At 41.5% G+C, this 21,168-nt stretch overlaps 1 protein-coding gene across 1 annotated transcript in view; it reads right to left on the bottom strand.

The window, feature by feature from the left end:
• GART (phosphoribosylglycinamide formyltransferase, phosphoribosylglycinamide synthetase, phosphoribosylaminoimidazole synthetase) overlaps positions 1-21,168 on the bottom strand; it is a 74,165-nt gene that overhangs the window by 46,190 nt on the left and 6,807 nt on the right. Inside the window, exons 4-12 of the mRNA XM_060234302.1 lie at positions 17,604-17,699; positions 16,880-17,054; positions 16,646-16,757; positions 13,555-13,623; positions 11,847-11,972; positions 9,322-9,409; positions 4,222-4,307; positions 3,772-3,940; positions 2,687-2,918 (exon numbers count right to left, since the gene is read on the bottom strand). Coding sequence (XP_060090285.1) covers positions 2,687-2,918; positions 3,772-3,940; positions 4,222-4,307; positions 9,322-9,409; positions 11,847-11,972; positions 13,555-13,623; positions 16,646-16,757; positions 16,880-17,054; positions 17,604-17,699 — 1,153 coding nt within the window. The remainder of the gene's footprint in view (positions 1-2,686; positions 2,919-3,771; positions 3,941-4,221; positions 4,308-9,321; positions 9,410-11,846; positions 11,973-13,554; positions 13,624-16,645; positions 16,758-16,879; positions 17,055-17,603; positions 17,700-21,168) is intronic.

Here is a 21,168-nt window from a genome sequence, read left to right as displayed (position 1 = left end):
GTGCACTCTTGACTGTACCACACTGGCTGGAATGGGGAAAAGTAATTCCTAGATTATTGAAATAAGATTAAAGTGTAGATATGTTGCATATTCATGTCTGTGAAAGTACTGTTACTAAATGCTTTAAGTACATGGATTATCTGCTTGTTTACTGCACAGTTCTATGAGACTTACATCCTTTAAAGCCCAATGACTTCAAGAAAGGTATAACTATTTCGGATTGTACTGTCAAGAGACAAACCACTCAGTAGCTTTTTAAAGGAGATAAGCATTATTTGAGGCTGAATACAGCTGAAGTTCAATCCTTAGCTAATCATGTGGGAGCTGAGGCCTCTTGACATCTTTCTCAGCTCTGGGTAACCACTTAGAACATGATGTCCATGAGTGATATGTTGCCTGCCAACACCTTTTCTGGTGACTGCCAAGTGGGCAGGGCCAGGTAGGGCTTTTGAACATCAGGACTTCTGACTGGCCACCAGAGATCACATGGGCTACACAGATTTTTTAAAAGTTGCTTTGGCAGCAGCTGCCACCACAGAACAAGGATCTTAATTGTATGACTGAAGAAGTATGCAGAAAATGTTTTTAAACAACATGATCATTTCAAAAGGCATCCTGTTAAACAGAGCTACTGCCTAAAATATTGAAGGTTTACTATTAGAATTCATGCATGACCTCATTCCCTGACTTTTTGTTGGCTTCACTTCCTGCAGCAGCATTCTGTGGTGACTCTGTCTCCTGCAGCTGCCATTTTTATGGTTATGCTCGCCATCCTATGTCAAAATTCCAAAGGTGCCTAAAGGCTCAAAAGAGTCTGAGGACCCCTGACTTAGAAGCACATGCTAGATCCCCATGGCGACTGTTCAGGCACCATATGATGTGATGATGAGTACATTGGAAAATAAAATTTATTTCATTAGATATATTGTATCACAGAGATTATTATCATTGATCAATAATATATATTCAGGAAAGATATAACTAGATGTGCCATTTTTAGTTTACAAGTTTATTTTATTGTCTATATCAGATTAATATATGGTATATGGATGTGATATCTTTTCAAGCAAAGACAGCTTTACACCAACAGTCTTTCATATATAATATAAGATCATGTTTCCCAACAGTAGTATTTTTCTAATGGTGGAAGAAGATGATGATGATATTGGATTTATACCCTGCCCTATACTCTGAATCTCAGAGCAGTCACAATCTCCTTTACCTTCCCCCCACACCACAACAGACACCCTGTGAGGTAGGTGGGGCTGAGAGAGCTCTTACAGCAGCTGCCCTTCTAAGGACAACTCCTATGAGAGCTATGGCTGACCCAAGGCCATTCTAGCAGCTGCAAATGGAATGGGGAATCAAACAGGGCTCTCCCAGATAAGAGTCTGCACACTTAACCACTACACCAAACTGACAACAATGAAAAAAGGTCTTGATTCTGGTTTTTAAGCTGATGGAAGCATTAGACTTATTTTATTTATTTGATTTGATTTATATATTTGAGTGTGGTGGTGTATTTGTGAAAGATGATGCAATTGTACTGGTACAAATCTATTCTTCCAGTCAGTATTTATGAGAATAGTCTCTGGAAATACTACAAGAACCTGTATTGATAAATATGTCCAACTGTAGAACCACACTGCTACTTCTAGAGATGTGGCTAAACAATTGTGCATAAGGCCAATAAAATGCTATCTTGAACCAAGCCCTAAGGACTTCTCCAAACTCTGCTTCTTTGCAGCGGTACTTTAGAATTAAATGGGAACCAAAATAATGCTCTTTGCAAACTATTTGCTGAAGAATGGAAGCTTAATAAGAGAAAGAGATTCTGCCAGTATTACTCACCAGTCTAATTCAGCATAATTATAATTAGCACTTTCTGCTGGGAAAAGTGTGAGTATAGTGGTACACAGTACTACACATCCTTGGAAAATATCCCAGAATATTTGAAAAGGGGTAAAACCCAATTGTCCAATGATGAAAGGAAATATACCTCACCAGGGCTTTTTTTTAGCAGGAACACACAGGAATGGAGTTTCGGCTGACTTGTTGTCAAGGAGGGTGGCCTAATATGCAAATGAGTTCCTGCTGGGCTTTTTCTACAAACAGGCCCTGCGCAAAACAATGGTGCCATCAGGGGATGTGGCCTAATGAGTTCCTGCTGGGCATTTTCTACCCAAAAAGCCCTGCACCTCAGACACTAGTTCTCCAGTATATTACAAAGGAAACTGTTTCTGTTGTTCTAGCTTCTCCAAAAGAATCCAGGCAAAGAAGTTTTGAGTGGATACTGAAAATTCCCCCTTACAGAGCTCTAAATTTCTGACACAATTCCTAGACTTCTTGAGGAGCAAACCAGGATAGACTGACTTATTCAATACTGTGGTAAAATCATGCTTGAAGTACATCTGAAATAATCTATCCTATGAATGCTAGTCAATGTTTTAAAGGCTTCAGTAAAAGAAAGACATATGATTGGAAAATGAATTTAATCCATGATGTCTGTTCTTGAAATCACAAACAAGTCTGTTATGAATTCATTAGAATATTATTATATGTTATATAAAGTATAAGAACAAATGGATACTAAATAATGCTATAACTTTGTAATGATACTAAAATCTTTGGTTAACATAAAGTTAATGCAAATTCTTATGACAGATCTTCAGCTTCAGATAGATACCTGGATTGTTTAAGGAAAGCTATAGCTCGATAACCAATATCCTTTCTATAAATGGCACCACTGAACTGAATGACTCCTACACCTTTGTTGGCTTCTTCTAGTGCAGATACAAGATCCTTTTTGATTGCAGTAACGGTGAGGACTCTGCCTCCATTGGTCACCATTTTGCCGTCTTTTATGGTTGTGCCTGCATGGAACACCTCCAAGCCTAGCTTTTTAGCCTGAGAAAATCCTGCAAAGTGGCAATGCAAATGCAAAGACAGAAATTACATTTTAAAAGGTGCTACATATTTATTGTATGACCAAGCAATTGTGGAAATACGTCAACAAAGAGACACATACTATACACATGTAAGCTCGTGCATTATTTTTGCTTGAGAGCATGGGACTAATGTAGATCTTCTGGGTCCTTGTACCTTAAGCCATATGACTACCCTCACTAGCATTCACATAAAAGGAGGCTATAGACACAAATGCACGCAAACATCCTTACTTTCACTCACTTTATTCTGCCCTATGCTTAAGGTTACTTGCATTCCAGTAGTATAGCTTGCTGGTCAGTTATCTGTTTTTTAAAACTGTCTGTCTAGGGAGGGGGGGGGGGGAACCTGTTCCTTAGCCAAAGGTGGAATTTGTGTTAAAAAGACAGGACATTGAGCATAATGACTACACTTTATCATAGGGAAATTACACAGTAGGAGCCCTAATAATGTACTTGGCAAAAGTACTTTTTTGAAGAACTTGACAAAAAGTTTACTCCAACCCCCTACAGGAGTATCACCAAGATGCTTTATTCTTTTCCTTTATGCAAGCATTACAACAACAAGCAAAAATCTATTCATTTTACATAAAACTTGCTATTTCTCTGTATAATTAATTCAGTCTCCTCAAGCAGAAATGAAATCTGCTAGTTTTCTGTGTAAAAACCATCAATGGTTTTCCACTGGTTAAAACAGAAGTGTTTGTCACTTTAGTTAGTTAAGCTCAAAGAAACTCATAACCTGGAGTTAATCATATAAAGCTGGAAATGTACTGCATGCTGATCAACTGGCTACATGATTAGGTTCTATGTCTTAATTATCTACCTGTTATTTCCAAACCCTTGGCGTAGGTTCCTGGGTAGCCTTCACTAGCCATGACCACCGTTACAGCTGCACAGTCTTCATGCCAAACAGGAATGTGACCAGATAACTTCCTGTCAATGGTTGCTTGTACAATCTCATAGAGATCATTCTTGAGTAATGGGAGAATTACCTATGTAAGGATAAACACCAGATAACAGATAGGTGGCCATGTGTCATGAAACAAACATGAAGATAGCTAGGAAATGAACCCCCGGTGAAATAAAAGGAAGACTATGAGAATACAGACAAAGTATTTAAATTATTACTACACTGTTTACAAGACATTGCATATACTTACTTGAAAGTACTTACTTGAAAGTACTGTATTTTCTTTTAATATCTTTGAGACAGAAATGGGTTAACAGAAGGAAGTTTTTAAACAATGAAATAATTTTTCTTATAGTCACTCACCTGACATTCAGGGTCACCAAATCTACAGTTGAACTCTAAAACTTTAGGTCCATCCTTGGTTAACATCAATCCAGCGTAGAGCACACCTAATTCAAAAGTCACAATGTACTGAGGATCTTCACACAAGTATATTTAAAATGAACTACTAGTCTTTCAAATATCTACAGGTAACTATATAACAGGCCCACAGAACTTTGTCCTCAACAGTTTATAGTTATAATTTTTGAAAAGACAACACAGTTTGCCTTCTGCAGCAGATGTTTTCACTGAATAACACATTAGGAATTGGCATGAAAAATGCGGTTCAGCTCATGGTTTGTGGCATGCCCTATTCGTGAATCACAGACCGTCATGAACTTTTAGCTGCCTCACAAACTGGTTTGGTTTGTGAGGCATTATAACAGCTTCGTGGTGTGCTAGAGACACCAAACTTACAGGGGATATCCAGCTGACTCCTCTATGTGCTCTCCAAGTTTGGTGAGGATTTAATTTACGGGGTGTGAGTTACAACCCGCCCCCCCCCCCCGCCGGAATGCTTTCTGCAGAAATGGCAGGATAGATAGATGACTGATAGACAGATACTTCAATATAATATATATATAGACTATATATAGTATAATAATGACAAACATAACTCAGGCCCTGTAAATCCAATCCTCACCAAACTTGGAGGGCAAGTAGAGGAGAGTGAGTTGGAGATTCCCTGCGAGTTTGATGTCTCTAGCTTGCACAACATCTGTTCTATACATTCCTGAACTTTCTGAACCTGTGCCTGTCAAAATGATGCCTGTCAGGTCATTTTGACAGGTGCAAGTGTGTATAGATCAATCCTGTGCAAGCTAGAGACTTAGAGGAAATGTAGAGGAGCATCAAGGGGAGATCTGCTGTAGGTTTGCTGTCTCTAGCTTGCGCAAGATTTGTTCTACACACTCCTGAATCTGTGCCTGTCAAAATGACCACCTATCAGCTGTCATTTTGACAGGTGCAGGTTCAAGAGTATATAAATGGATCCTGTGCATGCTAGAGGCATCATGTTCTCGGGAGACCTTCTCTGGATGGTCCTCTACATGCCATCCAAATTACTGCTTTGAAATTATATAAACATTTTAATTGAACAAACACAGTCTATCTGGGCAACTGCTCATGAACTGGCATGAACCTCCACAAACAGCTTGAAAGTTTGTGCCAGCTGATTTGCAGCGAACTTGATTTCATGAACTACAAACTAGCCAAAATTCATCATGAACTTTTGTTCATCAGCTGGTTCATGCCCATTCCTGTAACACATACATATTGTAGAACATATTTCATCTGCTGAATACTTATGGAGAAATCAAGAAGAAAAACTGACTAGAACAATGACTTTTAGAGACCGAGTGCCCAACCTGCAACCCCAAACCCACTTATTTATCACAAAATGCCAACATGGCAATTTAACCTGAATACTGAGGTTTTAGTTTAGAAAAAACTACCCATAGTGAAATTAACAAACTGAAAGAACATTTGGTCTGGACAGCAAATGCTTAGGAAACCAACAAAATAGTAACATGTCAGAATGGGAGAATGATGGTGAGAATGTCATTGGCAATAAATGGAGGCTGTTCATTGCTCTGTTGCTTGCAGGTCTGGGTTAAACTGAGAACATGCCTTTCTCAGAGGTGTTCCTGTCGACTAATTTACTTTTGAACATGTAACATACATTATAAACATCATTCTAGTTTGCCATTAGGAAAAAATAATACATTAAAATACAGTGTGTTTAGTAGGAGCTGGTTTAGGGTGTCCAAATCAAATCTGGGAGGTCCTGATTCATATGCCTGCTCTGCCCTGGCAGCTTGCTGGGAAACCTTGGACCAGTAATATACTCTGAGTTAACCTGCCTTATAGGTTCGTTGTGAGGATAAAAGAGAAGGGGAGAGTGTGTCAAACCACTTCAGTATCCTTTTGGGGGAGGAAGGCAGGGGATGCATGATGTTAGTTAATAAATTAAGTTGATGAAAGGAGTCCGCTGATTTATATGGCTAAATCTGAGTCCAGCAGCACCTTAGAGCACAAGATTTTAGAGAGTCAAAGCTCCTTTTATCTAATCGAGGGAGCTCTAATGCTGGAAAGCTTGTGCCCCCTCCCCCAAATCTTGTTGGGCTCTAAGGTGCTCCTGGGCTTGAATCTAGTTGTTCTACTATAGACCAGCATGGCTACCCTTGGAAACTTCAGGGGTAGTCTGAATTGTATTAACTAGAAAATTTGATGTGAGAAATGAGGGCCAGTTTGGTGTAGAGGTTAAGTGTGTGGACTCTTATCTGGGAGAACCGGGTTTGATTCCCCACTCCTCCACTTTCAGCTGCTGGAATTGCCTTCGGTCAGCCAAAGCTATCACAGAGCTGTCCTTGAAAGGGCAGCTTCTGGGAGAGCTTTTCTCAGCCCCATCTACCTCACAGGGTGTCTGTTGTGGGGGAGGAAGATAAAGGAGATTGTGAGCTGCTCTGAGACCCCGAGATTCAGAGTGAAGGGTGGGATTTAGATCCAGTATCTTCATTCTTTAAACTAAAACTGCAATCCTGTGCATGTGTAGAAAGTAGGTGCCACAGTGCTCACTGCAGATTACTTCCGAGTAACCATGGAGAGCAAGCCCAATAAGGAAAGGCTAAGGGACTTGGGGATATTCAGTCTGGAGAAGAGGAGGTTGTGGGGAGAGACATGTTTGCTCTTTTGAAGTATTAGAAGGGCTGCCACTTAGAAGAGGGCAGGGAGCTATTCCTGCTGGCAGCAGAGGAGAGGACTGGCATAGGAAAAACTTTTTAACAGTAAGAGTTGTTCAACAGTGCAATCGACCCCCTCACTTGCAGTCTTTAAGCAGCGGCTGGACAAACACTTGTAAGGGTGCTCTGGTGAACCAGAAGAGCAGTGCAACAGTTCAAAAACAGCTAATCAACAATCTGCCTTATGGTCCCTGTAGCTTGAAAGAACTCTGCTCAGATACTGCTATCAGAAGCATCGTATTTGAAAACAAGGAAGCCTGCAGTTCCTCCCTTTCCACTCCTAAACCAGAGGCGATCCCAGCTGCTGTTTCTGCCAGATTAGTGGAATCCAGCATTTCCTGTAATAAACCCACACCCCTTCAAAAAATGTGCTTCATCCTGATCTCTCCTCCCCACCCACCCTCCATCCCCACACACCCATGCTCTCTTCATCCCTTCAGCTTGGACCGTGCCACAACAGTTTTGAAATATGAAACGCAACCAGGTCTTGGCCACATGAAAATGTGAAGTTGCCATACCCATCTCTCTAGTGCAGGGGTGGCCAAACTGTGGCTCAGGAGCCACGTGGCTCTTTCACACACATTGTGTGTCTCTTTAAACCATTTCTTCAAGCCAAGCCAGCCAGTGGCTTGGAAAATGCATTTAAAGTTCAAGTTGCTTTCTTTCCACCTCTTCCTCCTTGCTCCCTCCCACCATCTATTTTCCTTCCTTCCTTCTCTCAGACATCTGACGTTTGTGTCTGGTGGCTCTCACACATCTGACAATCATTCCATGTGGCTCTTATGTTAAGCAAGTTTTGCCACCCCTGCCCTAGTGGGTCCCATCTAACCCCCTCCCCAAAACTGCAGCAACACCTGCAAGGAATTTTCCTGTGTGTTGTGCTTGGCGGCTGCATTGTGGTTGCACCCACGCCCCACGTCAGAATTCCAAAGGTGCCCATGAGCTCAAAAAGGCTGGAGTGCCCTGTTGTCTCTCTGAAGGAGGCCCAGTTAGGGTTGCCAGGTTTGGGTTGGGAAATATCTGGAGATTTGGGAGAAGGAGCCTGAGTTTGGGGGAGAGGAGGAACTTCAATGAGATATGACTCCAGAGTACACCTTCCAAAGCAGCCATCTTCTCCAGGAAAACTGATCTCTTATCCCCTGGAGAGTCACTGTAATCCCAGGAGGTTTCCAGCCACCACCTGGGGGTTGGCAACCCTGTTCTGCACCCATGCTCAGAAGGGTATAATGCCACAGGGTCCACCTTCCAAAGCAGATATTTTCTCCAGGTGAATTGACCTCCGTCACCTGGAGATCAGTTGTAAAAGCCAGCAACCTCCAGCTACCACCTGGAGCAAGGGTGGCCAAACCGTGACTTGGTTCTTTTGCAACTTTTGTGTGCCTCTCAAAACCCCCACCGCCCCGTCTGCCAGCTTGGAGAAGGCATTTGTTTCTTTAAATCCCTCTCCAAACCAAGCCACTCAGAGCCCTCTCTGGGGGCACATGTGTTCCCTGCCTCCCCCCGCACACCTCGGCTCCCCCCCTGCAGCCCCTCTGCCGCCGCCCCCCATCTTCCCTCCCTCCCCGGAGCTGCAATGCAGCCACGCGCTGTGGCCCCCTTCCTTCTAAGAGACACACCAAACCGCACTGCGCCAAAGCTGGACTCTACTGGCTTCAATGCGGCTGGCACACCTTCTAACTCTTTGAAGCCGGAAGTGAGAAGCAGTGAAGCCTTCTCCTGTGCGGGCTTCAAAGAGTTAGAAGGCACGCTGGCTGCATCAAAGCTGGTAGGGTCCAGCGCGACTCGGTGCACCTCTGAAGAGGAGGGGGGCCATGGAGCACAGCTGCATTGCAGCTCCAGGGAGGGAGGGAAGGTGGGGGGCACAGGGGGGAGCCAAGCCTCGTGCAGGGGGGGGGGAGAGGGAGCGCGTGCACCCACAGAGAGGGCTCTGAGTGCTGCCTCTGGCACCTGTACCATATGTTCGCCACCACTGGACTAGAACTATCATGTTGGATCTGAATGGCTTAGAGTTGCCTTCTTATGGTTCCTCCCCCTCCGGACTGTATCATGGGAGAAGAGGCTGAACTGTGTTCATGTACAGTCTAGTCTTCTCCAAGTTTAAAAAACATGTGTGGGATCCACTTCCAAAGTCTAGGAAAAAGATATCTCCATACAGCAGCTCGGTAAAGGCTGGGCATATACATGCTGCAACATGAGGGAACCAAAGGTGGGTGAATTTTACATTTTTTTCAGCTGCAGGAGGCACCATAGCAATTACAGTTGTAATCCCATGTCACAACTGCTTGTGATGCTAGTGGAAGGACATGACAGCACAGGATATGATGGTACATCTCCCACTTACCTACGTAAGGGATACCTTCTCTTCTCATACCATCAACTGTTTTCTGAAGAATAGAATTTCTGATTTTCAGAAGCAGATCCTTGGATAGCTAGTAAGATATTTAAAAATAGCATTTTAATAAATGATGTTTAATTTTTTTGCATTATTTCATAGAACACTGTGGGGGTATCTGTTCACAGAGTCAGGGTGACCCCAAAAAAAATCAGGATGAGCAAGATCTCTTAAATGAGGCAGTTGGCCTGACTTTCTGCACTAAAGGTGGGCAAATGTCCCTACTGCTTTCTCCTGGGAACATTCATGTATGAACTATTCTTGGGAGGAAACATAGTTCAGTGGTACAGCACTGCCTACTGGTATAGCTCAGTTTAGTCCTAGGAACTGTCTGGGAAAGATTTTTCTCCAAGACCTTGGAGAGTCACAACAATAGACAATACTAGCCTAGATGGATTAAAATGTTTGATTTATATAGTCATACGCATAATTGAGCACCTGTAGGCCATTAGTTTTTCCATAAGCTTTAAAATCCAAGTCTACCATTAATCAAGTTTCTCTGATAAATAAAAAAATTATGTAACAAATCACCAGTGCAAGCTTTTAAGGGACAATTCAGTCCCCTTTGTTGTATCTTTCTCTCCCCCTCCCTTATCACCTGCTCTGACTGTGGATTATTAAGTGAAAAAAGTAGTTAAAGTTAACTCTCCCCCTCCCATATCACCTGCTCTGACTGTGGATTATTAAGTGAAAAAAGTAGTTAAAGTTAACTAGTTGTTTAAGAGACAACTTTGCAATACTTTTTTAAAAATCAGCAGAAGATACACAATTAAAGTAAACTGGAAAATGGTTCAGATGCTTAGTACAGTGTTTTCATAGTATGTGGAACTTTACAATATTTATTTATTTATTTTATTTTTATTTATTTTATTACATTTGTATCCTGCCCTCCCATGCATCTCTCTCAAGAAAAAACCTTGCAAATGATAATATGCTATTCTCTACAAAGATATTATAATGTTCTATACTTGCACTATACAAATATAATTTCTACTTGACAGAGTAAGAGCTGATTTGTGTGTTTGTGAATTTACCCCTTGATGAGGTGGAGACTTGTGTTTGTAATTGAACCATCACCAACAATACTGTCATATCATGTAAGATACAACACTTTTCAACTGAGACAGCTCAGAGATCTGACTGCAAGTCAGTAGGTGATGAGAAACTATGAACCCACCCCAAACTCAAACTTGTATGCCATATTATCATTTCACCTAAATTTATGAAATTTACACAACCAGCCTGGCTGTAGTCATTGGCCAGAGAATCAATAGCTACAGGGAGCAGGATTTCCCTGTACAGTTTCCAACAACCTGGAGAAAAAATGATGTGTGTCCCCTCACATCATGTAGCAGTTGATGTTGTTTACTTCCATGTTATGAACAGCATTACCTGCCCATATCCACATAGTAAACCTATATTAAAGGGAATGGGCATATTTTCTCCAGGTTGATGGCAACCTTCACTTTCCCAGCAAGAACACAGCTCATTTCCCTGTGACTTCAGAGGTATGTATGTGTGTGTGTGTGGGGGGGGGGGGGGGTGTCACCATCCAGAGAATCAAAGATTGCTGGTAGATGGCATCATTCCCTCTCAGAAAGGATAAGGGGAAGACAAATCTGCCCTAAACTGATGCAAATACCTGCTCCAGCGTATCTTCCCTATGCTTTACCCTCCACCCTCCTTGCCTTGAGTGTCACGTTTAATCCTGTGTGTTGCACCTGTGCCTTATTTTAGAATTTTGTTCAGTGCCTAGCAGTGTTCCCTCCAAACTGAGGTAGGTTGAGCTAGCTCACAGGTTTTTAGCCTTTGTCTCACACATTTTTGTCTTAGTTCAGGAAAAATGGCCCCAGAGCAAACTAATTTATGCAGAAGCTCACAACTTTAATGCCAGTAGCTCACAAAGTAGTATTTTTACTCACAAGACATCACTGCTTAGAGGGAGTATTTGTGCCTAGTTAAGCATTCTATAGTAGAGCATTCTATAGTATAATAATGCCATTATTTGTGATTACATGATCACTTTTACAGCTCACCATCACATCTGATTATTATACCATAATGGTAGGTAAACTGAAAGGTGATAAGCCTTAACAGATGCTGAATATCATTAGCCTAAATGTGCAACATCACACTTTCATTTGTAACTGAACCATCACTGACAAAACTGTCATATCATTTAAGATGCAATACTTTTCAACTGACACAGTTCAGATATCTGGCTGCAAAGTCAGCAGGTTGGATCCTACTGATTGTTTGATACTATTCATTCTTCTTAAAGATCAAGGCAGACTCAAGTGACCCTGAAGAAAGTACAGAATTTCATCTGGTCTGACAAGAAGAATCAATGTGCCTTGCTTGTTTATTTCTAGGGGCACAATGCTGTTTTTCAACTCCTCAATTCTCACAGCAGAACACATTAGCTTTAGGAACACACACACTGCCAAAGCAGCATTGTACAAAGAGCATTTTACCTGAGGTGCTGGAGAATATGCCCCCATGCCACCAGTGTTTGGACCCCGATCCCCATCCATTAACCGTTTGTGATCCTGGGCAGGTGGCATGGGAGCAACAGTGACACCATCTGTGAAGCATAAGCACTACAAGGAAATCAGAAATAAGAGACAACTTAGAAAATTGTGCTCAACAAATGTACATGAAACGCATTTGGTTTTTAGGCGTATACAGTGTTTATTAATAATAATTAATGACAACTCTATTATGAACAATACACTGCTTATAATGAGAGACAGAAGAATACTTTTGTGTTTTAGACTTTTATTCCCATTGGCATTACTCTGGGGAGGGGGAGCACCTTTGGAAGGAGAATAAAACCTTCTTGTGCAAGTTAGGAACATCAGCCAGATTCTATTGGCACAGGGCATAATACTTTATTGAAATCACTTTTATTGCAGAAATCCAGAAAACAAATGATAAATTCTATGTTTTAAAACAGGTGATCTTGGAACTCTTTTCTGCCACTTGCAAATTTATTATTATTATTCGACTTGTGAAAATTCCTTTGATTGTAATTCTCTTTTAACAATTATGGCTCTTTTAACAATTATGGCTGCTTAAGGGACATGGAAATATTTGGGCCCCACCAATAGGTCACTTAGCAAATACTATTTATAGGGCAACATAATACACTGATAATCAGAAGAAAGAATTTTTGCTCTGACAACTCATATTAGGATGAGCCTGAAACAGTACTTCCATTATCTTCCCCAATTAGCATTAATTTCTTAAGTATAATAAGGTTGTACCTAATGTACAGAACAGCCAGGACACAACCAGTGCTGCATTTAAGTTCCATTGAGGGGTTAAGCTGAGCACGTGCTAATTTTCTCCAACTGAAATAACTACATCATAAAAAGGATTAATTGGATCATACCCAGGGTGAGACTTCCACTTGCTCACCCTGGGGCAGCCTGTGCTCTGCCATCTTGCCTGTTGTATGGTGGCAGTTTCCCCAGGCCTCAGAATGGGGGGGGGGGGGGAATTGTGTCACTTTGCTTCTCCTTCTCCTGACTGGATTTGACCCTCTTGCAGCCTAGGGATGCCAGCCACTGCTTCCTCCCTGGACTGTTTTCCTGGAACTTCCTTTTATTCTCCACTGAGTGCTGCCCTCTCCTGCCCCACCTATCCAGAGCCTTCCCTCCCTTGAGCTCATACAGCCATTGTGCAGCCCATGTGCCACTCACTGAGGCTCTGCACTCACTGGTATCTAATCCCTGGATCCCTCCCATTCAATCACCTCCCCCCCCCAAATTGCCCTAGCCCATCTGCCCCTACCACAGATATTCAGCTGCTTCCTAAGGGGTGGGGCGGGGGTCAGGGCCATTCACTGCAAGCATCCACCTGGGCAGCCAGGGCTCTGGAGGCCTGCTACTTGGCAGCACTGCTGTGACTCTGGGAGCTACTGCCGTCTAGCATTCTTGGCCTGGCAATTGCAGTCCCTCTTTCCTGGCTAGTATTCCTTGGTCTGCAGCAGCTTGGGTTGTCGTTGCCATGCCTGCCTGGTCCCTTGCTGCCAGCAGGCGAGTTCCAGGTATCAGGGCAGCTCCAGGCATAAGTGGAGGGATGGAAGATGTCCTGACTGTTCTCTGGCTGCTTCTGCAGGGTCTGGGCTCACCTCCAACCCAGGACATCTAGACAATATTCTAGACATTATGCACTTACAGAAACTTCTTCTCCTTCAAGAAGTTCTTCAACAACGATAGTTTCTCCAGCTGCTCCAAAGGTTTTATCCTGCATCAGAAGTATACACAAGTCTTATCATTTGTAGACTTGTAATTTATAACTATATTCTGACAGAGGGAACAGGCCTAATCGATCAGAGAAGGCAAAAGAAAAAACATAAAAAAATGTTCTCCATCTCTCTGCATGAAAGCCATAATAGAGATCTCTTTCTTGAACTGCTTTTATTTTCAAATGCTGACTACTGTAATATCTGTAACATTGTGGGGCAAGACTAATCCCTGTTTTGCCCCCCTTTATTGCTGCTGCCACCACTTTGGGTAAAATCCTGTCCCCCTTCTCTCATGCGGGTGGCCCAAAGCCATCCTCACAAGGGTATTGCTCTGTAGCACACCAAGCAGCCAGGTAGGTGGGTAAGGACTTCTGCAGAGTCTCTCAAATTAAACAAACTTTATTTGCACAAGACACAAACTCAGGGTATTTCAAATGACAGAATCTAGGTACACTAATAAAACAAAAGGGCATTTGCTAATTAAGTACTCACAATTCATGTGACATCACTGCCACAGGAGGTGATGATGACTGCCAGCATAGACAGCTTTGAGAGGGGATTGGATAAACATATGGAGCAGAGGTCAATTTCAGGCTGAGTCAGCTGAAATTGAATCCGACGAAGACAGAGGTTCTCTATCTGAGCCGGGGTGGTCCACGGGGAGGGGTCCAGCTGCCAGCTCTAGACGGGGTGCCATTGATACCAGCCCCTAAGGTCAAGAGCTTGGGCGTGCTCCTTGAGTCCTCCCTTACAATGGAGGCCCAGGTAGCAGCCACTATTAGATCCGCCTTTTTTCATCTTCGGTGGGTGCGGCAGTTGGCTCCTTTTCTGGAGCACAATGACTTAGCAGTGGTGATCTATGCTACGGTCATCTCAAGAATAGATCACTGTAATGCTCTTTACATGGGGCTACCCTTGACGCTGACTCGGAAACTACAGTTAGTGCAGAACTCTGCGGCACGGCTGTTAATGAGGCTCCCTCGATGGGAGCACATTCAGCCAGTGCTGAAAGGGCTGCACTGGCTACCTATTGTGTTCCGAATCCGTTTCAAGGTGTTGGTATTGACTTTTAAAGCCCTTTATGGTCAGGGACCTGTTTATCTGCGGGACCGCCTTTCCCCATATATCCCCCAGAGAGCACTGCATTCAGGGACAAAAAATCTGCTGTCCACCCCTGGACCAAAGGAGGCCAGGTTGCGTTTGACATGAGCCAGGGATTTCTCGGTGGCAGCACCAGAGTTATGGAATGCTCTCCGCAGGGCCTGTAAGACTGAATTGTTTCAACAGGCCTTCAATGCTTAAACTGAGAGAGAGCTGCCACCTGACATCAGCTAGAGTTCCCAGTGACCAACCGTCTGAAAAGCAGAACCGCCAACATAGTAATGGTACAGCACCGTGGAATAGTTTTTAAATTTTAATTGTATTAATGTTTCATAGATTTTATTGACATTGTTTTAAATTGTGTAAACGACTGTTGTAAGCTGCCCTGAGTCCGCTTGCGGAGAGGGCGGGATAAAAGTCTAATGTAAATAAATAAATAAGTGGCTATTAGCCACAGCATATTGATGGAACTTTCTGTCTGGGGCAGTGATGCTCTGTATTCTTGGTGCTTGGGGGAGGGGCAAAGTGGGAGGGCTTCTAGTGTCCTGGCCCTACTGGTGGACCTCCTGATGGAGTCTGGTTTTTTGGCCACTGTGTAACACAGGGTGTTGGACTGGATGGGCCATTGCCCTGATCCAACATGGCTTCTCTTATGTTCTTATCCATTCCTTAGCAGTAGGAGGTGCCCAAAGAGCCCCTAAAGGAACAGCTCCCCTTTTCAGACTCCACCTCATGTATATGCCCAGGGTCTTAGTCAAGCTGGGTGCCAAGACTTGGGGCTCCAGCCCACCAAATCTGGATTCTCCAATCAAGACATGTTAACACATCAAAGGACTAGCATGTTATTACTCCCTGTTGGAAAAGGATGCTTGGAGTCTGGCAAAGAGCACCTTCTCCCCTTCTTCCTAGCCAGAGATGCCTCAGCTCCCTTCTATTACCATAAATGTCAAGGCATCTCCTCCCCCCCCCCCAAAAAAAATCTAATCACACTGACATTAACCACATATGGCACAAAAATGATGGAGGCACTATATTAGTTCTTATGCATTTCAACTTCCAAGCTAAAACTACATGAGATGCAAGCTATTGTTTTCAGTTTAGAGGAATACAGCAGGCAATTCTAAAATTAGTTGTGAGCATGTTGAAATCTGTCTTGGTTTTGCTGAATAATAATAGAACAAAATTAAAATATTTGTTCATTAATTGTTCATTAAAATATTTGTTCATATCGTCAAATAAATTAGTAACTGTACGATGTAGTAGTTGGGGTGTCAGTTGATGACTGGAAGGTCCATGATCAAACCCCTGTTCAGGGATGAAGCTTCCTAGATGCACCAGTCACTCACTCTCTTTTAGCTTAACCTGTATCACAGGGTTGTTGTGAGGATAAAAATTAAGAGAAGAGAACCAGATGTGCTGCCCTGAGTTGTCTGGAGGAAAAGCAGGATAAAAATTACCTTGATTAATAAATGGTTAGACACAGTTAATATCAAATTGGAAACCATACAATAAGCAGATGCCAATTCAGGTGGGGTTTTGTTTTGTTTTTGGCCAGGAGAGTAATTTGTGCTTTGAAATCTAACGCATTAAATTCTTCAGTAAAGAAGTTTATCTTCAAGCACATAATTTGAAATGATTCCCAACATCATGATTAGTTGTAGGAAGTTAGCCATCAACCCTTCATTTTTGTTGAACTTTCTTCCCCTCCATTTTGGCAACTGAGATCAGCCTTTTCTGCATGTTTCATTAGGTCCAGAAAATGAGCTTCAAGTCATCTACAATACAAAGGCAACAGCAAACAGAGAAGGGGCAGGATTGGGTATCATAACATTCACTAGGAAACCATGGTGTTCTCAAGAGTGAAACTTGTTACTGCATATATTGATGGAAAGTGAAAGACTTAGGATAACTTCAGCTCACCTGCATTATTTCATGTACTGCTCTGCAAGCTTCTTCATTATTGGTAGCAACAATCACACCTTTCCCAGCAGCCAGACCACTTGCCTTTACCACAAGAGCACGGAACTCTGCACTTGAAAGAAAGAATACAGAAAAGGAAGTAGCTAACAGGGAATGCCCACAAACACTGTGGATACATTTCCAAACACAGGAATGACAAAACAAAATTTTTAACAATTCTGACAGATGATTTACCTAGTAATAAAGGTACAAGCTTCTTCTGCACTAGTGAAAGCTTTCCATCTTGCAGTTGGGATGCTATTCCTATCCAGAAAAGCTTTCGAAAAACTTTTGCTGGATTCTAGCTGAGCTGCCTTTGCTGTAGGACCAAAGCATCTGACACCAGCAGCTGTCAAATCGTCAACAATTCCTAGAAAGAAAAACATCTCAAAGTTATATGGCCTCACCATGTACTTCTTTAAAAGCAACAGCATTGCTAATGCTGAGATTTTCTATTATTCGTAACAGTGATGAGGCAAGATCCACACATGTTGGACACCCATAATCAATGCTAGAGCTAGCAACTAGAGATTTCAAGGCAGGAAATTTAGCACTTAACTGGATCAGTTCCTTGATAAATCTGGAATAGTCATGTAAATTCAGTGACATAACTTTATGAACTGGGTGCCATGGGGCAGGACAAAGAATTGCAGTCATATGTTGAGCAATTCTTAGATGCGTCCAGATTTTTTTGGTCTCTCAACTCTTTGCCAAATATGAAGGCAAAAAAAGTATTTTAACTAATAATTGTAGTATTCTGTTTTGCACATACATTATCATCCATGTAGATTTTAAAACATTCACCAATAACTATTTACTAGGTATTTGCAACAATTATTTTAAAAATCAATCTGAATGAATACTTTCAATAAACAGAAATTGGTTAATAAAATACCTTTACAATTTAGCATAGACATACCCTGAGCAAGAGGAACTTCTGGACCAACCACCACAAGTCCAATCTTCTGGTCTTTGCAATACTTCGCAAGAGCAGCATGATCATTTATCGAGACAGCTAACAGTAGACACAAAGCATAATTTAGTTGTAACCAACTGTAAAGTCTATTTCTTACATCAGTTTCCACAGGTTTCAGACTAGCACTTTGACCACAAAACAGCCCACTAAGGTAAATTAATGTTAGAAGAGGACCTAGAATAGGCCGCTTCCCCCAACCTTAGATGTTCTCAGAGACAATGTCTCAGTGGTACATGGTGAAGTCAGAGTTGATGTGAGATCTGAACTCAGTTATACAGCCTTTACTTTCTGCCTGATTGGAAACCAGCAGAAAGTAATGGGCAATTTCCTACAGCCTAAGGAGGGCTCCACCAACTAAAGTGGCTCTGCCACTCAAAAAGAGCCACCTGAGCTAAAGAAAGGCTACTTAGCCTAAAGGAGGGCTTCAAACTTTGCTTGAAATGTTAGGATATGGGCCAATATTTTTAATTATCTCCCATGATAGCAGGTTTAATTACAACTCTAGAAGGGTTTGAACAAAAGATTTTAAAATTCAGTTTGTACGTAGAGTGTCTCAAGTTATATTACACTAAGAATGCTGATTACCTTAGGTGGGTCCTTCGAGTATAGATTATTAGCGAGGACCCACCATGAGAACAGTAAGCTTTTGTGCTACAATAATATCTAGGAGAATGCTCATGAAGAAAAGGGGAATGTATTTTGACAAAAGTTCCTGAGATCTGCCTTCTTTTTTGTAAGGAGATATTGGAACATGTTAATTTTAATAAACAGCACAACCACCATTTCAAAAAGCAATGTTTGCTTGTACGGAAGATTAAATAAATACAAAAGGGCAATGTTACTTTCTGACTTTTATCAAGAGCAAACAAATCCAAAGTTTACTTTCTGACTTTTATCAAGAGCAAACAAATCCAAAGTCTAAAGTGAGCTGGTCCATGTGAGCTAATTGGCCAGGACAAAGTCCTGCCCCCTGGTCTGCATGACAAGCATTGGCTGGATGTAGGGGGCCGAGACTGCATTTTCCTTGCCAAACATTAAGCAATGTATCTTGATTAACCAAGAGGCATTTGCTTCAATACTTGGGTTGGCACCAGATTTTACAATTCAGTGCAAAACAAGGAAACATCTATTTTTCTGTTCATCTGTTCATCTATCTTTTACCTTTGGGAGCAGCATTTGAAGAGTGTAGCTATATATACTCCTAACAATGAGATATATACTGCATCTGGGTGGTCACAATATAGCTACAAAACTCTGGACGTTACACTTGAGAAACAAAAAAGTGGATGAACAAATCAATCATATTGTACATATCTGCTTTCCCTGTTGGGTCATAATATGCAAAGCTCTCTTTAAACAACCTTCACAGGTGTTCTGTCATTTCAAGAATCCCTCATTTTGTTTGTAAGCTTTTAAAAATATGAATATGGTTAACACATCATCCAACATGAAAGACTGCTGTTTTGCATTCTTAGAACTATGGCCTTTTCATATAATTTACATAACGATTATATGTATTTTCCTATTTCTGTTGAACAAATCCAGCTGATGCACTCTTCTTTGGCATCTTCCAAACTACAAACTGGGTTGAAAAGGTATTTGGAAAAATGCGAACACTCTGGATTCTTGAACATGCATAATGTGCTGCCACAATAACTAAGTCCATAAATTAAAAAGACTTTTATAGCATGCCCATATTAAAATGTTTAAATGCAATCAACTGAACTCTTTCCAACCAAGGTGCTGCTATGCACATGGATAATGTGTTTTAAAATGTAACATAATCAGAAAGCTCAGTTCTTGTTTTTATTTAAAAAATAAGCTTCTTTAAGCTGTAAGGGTGATGATAATGAAATTCAACATTTGCTGTTTCTTAGCTCCATTATCAACCAAATGGAGACTGCGATCAAGAAATCAGAAGGAGACTAAGACTGGGAAGGGCAGCCATGAAGGAGCTAGAAAATTTCCTTAAGGGTAAGGATGTATCACGGGTGACCAAGATCAAGAGAATTCATATTACAGTATTACCCATTACTAAGTATGGGTGTGAAAGTTGGACAGTGAAGAAAGCTGAAAGAAAGAAAGTTGATTCATTTGAAATGAGGTGTTGGAGGAGAGTTTTATGATTACCATGGACTTCCAAAAAGACAAAAAAGTGAGTTCTAGATCAAATCAAGTCTGAACCCTCCCTAGAAGCTAAAATAACCAAACTGAGGCTATTATATTTTGGTTGCATTATGAGAAACAAGATTCCCTGGAAAAGACAACTATGACAGGAAAAGATGAGATGACTTGACTAATTAAAGGAAGCCATGGTCCTCAGTTTGCAAGACCTGAGCAAGGTTGTTAAACATAGCAGGTTGGGAGAATATTAATTCATAGGGTTACCCTAAGTTGGGGAGAGGGGGAGGGAGAGAGAGAACTCTCTTTTCATTAGGACAGAAACAGAAAAAATTGTAGCACTTTAAAAACGGTATTTTACAAAGAAAAATACAATAGTAACTACAATATCGGCCTTTTCATGTGAAAGATGAGTTTACTGGGAGAGAAAACCAACATTAACTCAATTAAATACAGAGAGAAATTTGCTTGGGTTGACACACTGATCATATGGCTGTCACATGGTTATATCTGAAATTAGGTTAGGTTTAGTCAATTTATATCCTGCCCTCCCTGCCAAAGCATGGTCACATTTACTGAGCATACTAAAATGAAGGATTTAACTTTTGGCCAAAGGCCTCAATTCATAAAAGGAGATCCAACTATGGAAGCAGGCTGCAGCATGTGGATCTGTTTCTGTGAATCAGGAACAGCAGGAAGAAATTAGATGTGCATCCAGAAGCAAATGTCACAAGTTTGCCCTGCATTGCTTTCAGTGGGATGTAGACCCTGATGCACAACCTCATTTCTTTTGTGAGAGAGCAAAACCAGGGCTGAAATGTATAAAACTGAGCTGCCATAGGCTGTAGTCCCATTTAAATGCTTACTTAACACATTATGTGCTTAAGCCCACAGAAATAAAATCAACTGTAAAGGATATTCCATCAGATATCCTCACATAAAACCTGGAATACAATTATTAAATACCCACAATAGTTGTATCAAAATTTGTGTGGGTTCTCTATGTAATCCCAGAAGAACAAAAACATTAATGGCCAAGCAGTGATTCCCACAGCTTAGTATGAAACTGGAACTGGAGGTCAGTTTTATTTTCAATTCATGACACAGAATTAGCAACAAAAGGGAGCAGGCAGGCAGTATATGACCTCCACCAAATATACTAGGTTAATAATCCTATGAACATTCCATTGATGGGTGAGAGAGGCACAGTCCCCTTGCTTACTTCCCCTCCTTACTGCAGTGCCTAGGGCTGCCAATCCCCAGTTGGAGTGTAATAGTCCAAAGTAAAAGCTACCGTGAAGACCAGCCTCTATACAAATAATACCAAATTAATCCAAAATATAGAAATAATTCATATATTGATTTTAGATTACCTATTCTAGATTAC

This window comes from Heteronotia binoei, chromosome 3, assembly GCF_032191835.1.
Source record: "Heteronotia binoei isolate CCM8104 ecotype False Entrance Well chromosome 3, APGP_CSIRO_Hbin_v1, whole genome shotgun sequence".
Lineage (NCBI taxonomy): Eukaryota > Metazoa > Chordata > Lepidosauria > Squamata > Gekkonidae > Heteronotia > Heteronotia binoei.
The sequence above is the reverse complement of the archived record's forward strand: the minus strand, read 5'-3'. Positions and strand labels throughout refer to the sequence as shown.